Source organism: Sciurus vulgaris (assembly GCF_902686455.1).
Source record: "Sciurus vulgaris genome assembly, chromosome: 3".
Lineage (NCBI taxonomy): Eukaryota > Metazoa > Chordata > Mammalia > Rodentia > Sciuridae > Sciurus > Sciurus vulgaris.
In genome coordinates this window covers 13538635-13544634 of record NC_136463.1, presented here as the reverse complement: position 1 = coordinate 13544634, position 6000 = coordinate 13538635, and the positions used below count along the sequence as shown (strand labels likewise).

Genomic DNA, 6000 nt, shown 5'->3' with positions numbered 1-6000 from the left:
GTTTGAGGGTGAGGAGGGAAGGAAGGCGGTTCCAAAAGATATCCACGGGGACCTGAGACTGGCCGGCTGTTCGCCAGACTGTTTTCCTGTCCCTGCTGGCTGGGCTACCTTTCCCACTTCCCTTTGCTCTTAGACATGGACGTGTGATTGAGCTCTGACCAGGACTGCATAGACAGAGGATGGGGCCACAACTTCTGGTCCATTAGAACCTTCCACAATACCTCCATCCCCGAGGTCACCCACTCCAGCTGCCCTCCGTCTGCCCACTGGATGTCCACACCCAGGGCGACCCCCACAGTATGGCCTCTAAGTCTCTGCATGCAGGGGTGGAGTGGACCACCTCTCCGGCTCCACTGAGTGGACTTTCTAAAAGTGAGAAATGAACTTTGATTGTCCAGTGTCCATTTGGGGACTGTCGATGATGCGGCCAGTCTAAGCAGTACAAATGGGGTGGAGGGGGGGCTTCTGAGCGGGCGGGGGCCTCTGAGTGACATTTTCATTAGGGAACTAACTATCATGTCTCAGTTCTTGGGGGCTTAACTGCAAGTTAAGGAGGTGGAGATTTCTGCTGCACTCAACGCGTGACCGTGTGACCACGTGACCTCAGGAGGTGGGAGCAAGTCACCAAATGCAGACTGGCTTGGGAGTTCACCCAGGATGGCTGTGAGGCTTATGCTGAGCCAGAGTTTCCTCAGTTCTAAGAATAAACAGGGCACACAGAGGTTCTGGCACGAGGTGCCAGCTCCAGACAGTACTGGCTCCAGGCTGGTGGCACAATCAGCCTACAGCTTCGGGGTCAGTTGGTGGGACCTGGCAGAGACCTCAGCTCCCCTGGCCCTGGGGGTCTGGTGGCTCAGCACAGCTGTTTTCCCAAGTGCCCCTCAGGCAAAAGCAGAGGATGAAAAAGCCAGTCCAGAAGGCTGGGAAACGCAGGGAGCGGTCTCTGCAGGCCCAAGGGCAGGGGTGTGTGGGCACTGGGTCTCAGCCTCCCTCCTTGGTTCCCTTCCCTGGGACCAGGGTGTGAAAGGTCTTCATGGGAACAAAGTTCTCTTGAGAGAGGCTCAAGAGTTGAGTCCTCTTGGTTCCAGGAGGAACAGCCAAGCTGTGGCTCTCAGGGAGAAGACCCAAGGTCACAGACTGGCAAGAGGGGAGGCGGAATGGGATGTAAAGGTCACGGGCTGCAGTGGGCAGAACTGGGGAAGGCCACCCTTTCTCATGCCCCTGAGGAGAGGAAGCCTGGCATCCACCCATGGCACACCCCGTGGTGAACCTGGTGGTTTACAGTAGGAGTTGCGGGGCCGGTGCAGTATGTCTGGTAGCACCTGGATCCAGGGGGGTCACTGTGGCCCCTTTCTCCATCCCTCAGCTCATCCCTCCCTGTGGCCGGGGACAGTGGCAGCTGCCTGCCTGGCCTGGGATCAGGGTAGCTTGGTCTGGCAACAGCAGCAGGAAGCCCATTTGGCCTCACCTCAGAGCTACTTTCTCTGATCCAGCTTTGCTGGCTTCGCAGCTTACATTTCGGTTCTTGGGCTCATCTCTCTCTTTTATCATCACTTTGCAATTTGGAGGGGAATGGAGTCTGGTTAGTGGACTTTCTCAAACCCCACCAGGTAACATGGGGCCTTGGTGGCCTGGCTTGGTCTGGCTGGTCCCCACCTGCAGGTTCCAAGGACAGGCCTGGCTTGCTCAGCCACCTGGATACCCCCACACACTGCAGGTCAGCCTGTCCATCTCCTGGCTCATCCATGGAAAGTTACCACAAAGACGCCACCCAGAAGTCTAAGGTCGTCAACGTCGTGGGGGAGGTGGCCAGTGGGCCAGATTCCAGCCAGAGAAAGCACCGTGGCCAGCCAGCATCCAGCTGCCCCCCAGCTTCCCGCTTCTCTTGGAGGGTCCAGTGTCTTCAGGGCCTGGGATGCTAAGTGCCCACAAAGACTCAGGGGAGTTCTTCCCACACCTCCCCACATCAAGAAGAGAACATTTTAAAAATGTTTTTATTTAATTAAAAAAAAGACAGAACTAACAACCCCAAACCAGTGGTGGGTATGGGGCCGCAGGTGCTTAAGTGGCGAAACACACATGGGAAGGAGGGCTGGGGCGGGAGGAGGTGGTGAGGTGGGCTCGGGCCACATGTCCCCCAGGGACCGCACAGGTCCAAAGCTGCCCTGGCCAAGCTGCAGCAGCAGGAGGACAGCCAGAGACCGGGGTCCTGGGTGGAGGGAGGCCGTGGGTGGAGAGGTGTGACGGCCGGAACATCTAGGGGCGCTCTGCTCCCTGCCCTGCATCCCTCCTAGTTGCTCCCTCCCCTTCTTTCTGCTCTTCCATGGTCCCCAGCGTGGGCCCTGTGTTCTCTGCCTGGGGCTGGGCAAGAGGTAGGATTCAGCGGGGCACAGAGCTCTGTGGCATCACGGACACTTCTGGGGCAGCGGTTGGGGCGGTGGCTCGTGTGGAAGCAACAGCAAGGCGACCTTGCTTTTGGAGGAGACAGAAGACAGGTCCTGGGGTCTTGCTGGGAGACAGGGCTTCCTTCAGCCTGGCGAGACGGCATGGTGGTGGAGAGGTGGAGGAAGGTGCGGGCTGGGTGGGGGGAGGGAGGCAGGGCCGGGGTGGCCCCTGACACTGGTGCTCACTGCTGTGCATGCTTGGACACGTCACCGTCACCGTACAGAGCCAACCTGGCCGGGAGGAAAGGGTTTGGAGCAAGCACAGGGGGGCCTGGCAGGCCTCAGCTCACCGGCACGCAAGAGCTGCGGCATGTGATGTCCTCTCTTGGGGGCCGAGGGCGGCAGGGAAGGACGCAGGTCGTCACCAGGCCTGATGGACCCGGGTCAAGGGCTGGGGGTTGCCCAGGGGTTCCGTGAGCAGGTGGCTGAGGTAAGAATTTGCTCGTCACTTCTGAGAGCAACAGCTACCGGGATCACAGGTGACTGTTCAAAAAGAAGTTTCAAAAAGTAAGAAACGATTTACCCTTAGAAAGCACGTGTTTTATAGAAAAGGGGGTAAGTTCCACGTTCCAGAGTGTTCTTCGAACCTGGACGCCCTCCCACCTTCTTGGCTTGCTTCAGGATGGGGAGCGATGGCTGGAAACACTGCGAGTCACAGAACCCTCTTCCTCAGACATAGGGCTGAGCTCTCTCTCTCCTAGGGAGGAGGACAGGCCCAGCTCGGTCTGCCTTCAGTCAAACTTCCTGCACCAGGTCCTTCCCAGTGGTGGCAGAATAAATTACAATACCAAGAGTTGGGGGTTGTGTCACTGCTACTTTTAAAGATGAGGAAATGAATGTAACTTGCTCTCCTGGTTCTGATTCAGCAGATCGTGATTGGCAACCAGTTAGGAAATGGATGCTTGTTCTCTGGTTTACGTATTTATTTTTATTTTTTGGTTGCTATTCACCCTCTGGGCTCCCTTTCTTACACAGATGTTCAGGTTTCTGTTGCCAAATGCCAGTTGCAGGGGTGGGGGAGTGAGGGTCTGTGCCGAACCTTCCCCCAGGGACCCTCTGCTGCTCAGAGGACAGAGCTGCTCCTAATGCTAGTGGGGAGGGTCCAGCAGGAGGCCACTATGACCCGTGGATTCCTCCAGACCCTCAAGTTCAGTCAGTGTGTCCCGCCCATTCTGAGCAAGGCAGAAACTTCCAGAAGCAGGCAGGGAGGTCATCAAGAGGCCTGGCCTTTGCCTCAGGCCTCCTCCCCAAGCCTTGGTCTCCTCAGGAGGAGGGAAATCGGCCCCAGGACAGCATGAGGCTGAAGCACCAGTTGGCTGTAGAGCTTGCTCTTCAGAATGACTGTTTTTCAACAACAGGGTGCCAGAGAGAGACAGAGAGAGGGAGAGACAGATAGAGAGGGAGGGAGCTTCGTCATCCTGGTTTCTGGTTCAAAGACACAAGGACTTCTGGTTCAAAAGCCACTGACAAGAGAGTCCAGAGGCCCCATGGTGCCTGAGAAGGCTGTGGCAGCCCAGGACCCAGGGCCCAGGCAGGGAGGAAGGACCTAAAATTCCATTCTTCTGGCAAGATTTGTTTCCAAGAGGAGATAATGGCTCAATTTTATTTTCCCGTGCAGCTCAGAAAGGCTCTTGGGCCTCCTGGGAGATTTCAGGAACCCTGGGGGCAGCTAAACACCCGTTCTGGGACAAAGTCCACCTTCAGCTTCTGACCCAGCCCTGATGCTGGTCTCTTGGCTTCCCCTGCTCGACGCCAGCCCCCGACACCTTCTGGAGACCAGGGAGGGTTGCGTGTGGCTTCAGCTCATTGTCCGTCCATCCATCTGAAGCATCCCGTGCCCTCCTGTGTGACACAAGCAGCTGATCCGGGGAGAGGCCGGTGCTGAGAGGAGAGGAGGGGTGGACAGCTCACACGGGGGTGGTCCGCCGGCTCAGCATGCTGACGTGGAAGCCCTCCTTCAGGTCCTGCTGGAAGAAGTCGTGCACCTGCAGAAAGCCAGCCTCCTGGTCGGGGCTGTAGCTGGCAGCTGTGGTCACCTTGAGGGGCTCCCTGGACAGTGTGTACATGGACAGCTCGCCCATGGGGATGGCCCCGGCGATCTTCAGGCCCACGGGGGATGCGTCCCTGGAGGGCGAGGCCTCCGTGGACCTGGAGCTGGACCTGGAGCGCCGTCGCCGGTACCTGTAGCTCGGCATCCTGGCGTAAGGAGAAGAGGAAGAAGCCTTCAGGAATTCCCGTCTGGTCTTAAACCTCAACTCTTTGTTTTTCTCAATGTAAATGTTCACAGCCAGGACGCCCACGGTTTCTGCCACAATGAAGGACAGTGCTCCGAAGTAGAAGGACCAGCCGTAATTGTAATGGTTCTTCTTGTCCTCGTCTCGTTTGTCACCGGGGTCGCCTGTGTTGCTGGAAATGTAGACGATGATGCCTATGATGTTACTGAGGCCTGGAAGAGAAGCGGGAGCCGGGACCAGGGAGGGAGAGAGGCAGAGATCAGACCCTCGGGTGGCTGCAGCTGGCGGCGGAGGGGCAGCTGGTCATTTTCCCGGGGGGGGGAGCGCTCCTTTATTCTGGTGACTAACTTTTCTTCTAAGTACAGCCAGCCCTTGGTCTCCATGGGAGGTTCGTTTCAGGACCCTCGGAAGACAAGGAAATCTGCACATGTTCAAGTTCATTTCGTATACAGCTTAGAACTTGCACGTCGCCCGAGTACACCTCCGCTGGGCCCAGTCAGCTCTAGATCACTGGCCACACTAACTAACACAGGGGCAACGCTGCGTAAGCTGCTGTTCCACTCATGTCCATTCTGGGCACTCGCCCTGTCTTTACCTGGCCAACGCCTTCAGGTTTTGGCTTCCCAAGACTTCCCGGTGCCTCCCTGACCCCCTGACTCCTTAGAGGCTTGTAAAGCACCTGGCGCTGTCTTGGTGGCATGTCGCACACCTGACTTTCTTTGTAGATGACGTGAAAGTCACACCCCCGTAAAATTACCCTTCAGAAGGGCAGAGTGCTGTGGCATTGGGTATCCTGGAGGCCACTGCCACCTTTACTAGCTCCAAGACAATTTTGTCACCCTCACAGGACCTGGATGAGCCGTTGCTCCCCGGGCCCCTGCACACCTGGGCTTTAAAAGCTCACTTAGGGTCTGCCTGCCTGTCCCCAGCTCCCCCACATCCCCCGCAGTGCTGGCAGGGGCGGGGGCGGCCTGGGCCGGGCTCACCTGCGGCCACAAAGAGGATGCCAGCGCTGAGCACGATATTGTTCCTGCGGCTGTAGATCCTCCCGGCGCCGATGCAGAGCCCCCCCAGCAGGAGCAGGATGGTGCTGAGGATGGGGAACACGCTGGAGGCGCGCACGATGCCTGCAACAGCGGGGTCAAGGCAGAGAGGGAAGTGAGACCAGCCGCCCCGCTGGCCCTGGGCACGGACACCTCCGGGAGCCCAGCGGTGGGTCATCCTGCAGGATCTGCAGATCCCATCAGGACCCGGACTCAGTGGGTCAGGAGGCCTGGACCCCAGGCAAGAGAGGGCCCTAGGCCTGCACTTTGCTCTCCCAG

At 58.0% G+C, this 6000-nt stretch overlaps 1 protein-coding gene across 1 annotated transcript in view; it reads right to left on the bottom strand.

Annotated features, from left to right (window-relative positions):
• Positions 1-1976: 1976 nt before the first annotated feature.
• The window catches only part of CACNG4 (calcium voltage-gated channel auxiliary subunit gamma 4), a 55883-nt gene continuing 51859 nt past the window's right edge, over positions 1977-6000 (bottom strand). The window contains exons 3-4 of the mRNA XM_079131609.1: positions 5665-5805; positions 1977-4890 (exon numbers count right to left, since the gene is read on the bottom strand). Of these exons, the coding sequence (XP_078987735.1) occupies positions 4352-4890; positions 5665-5805 (680 nt within the window). The 3' untranslated portion in view covers positions 1977-4351. The remainder of the gene's footprint in view (positions 4891-5664; positions 5806-6000) is intronic.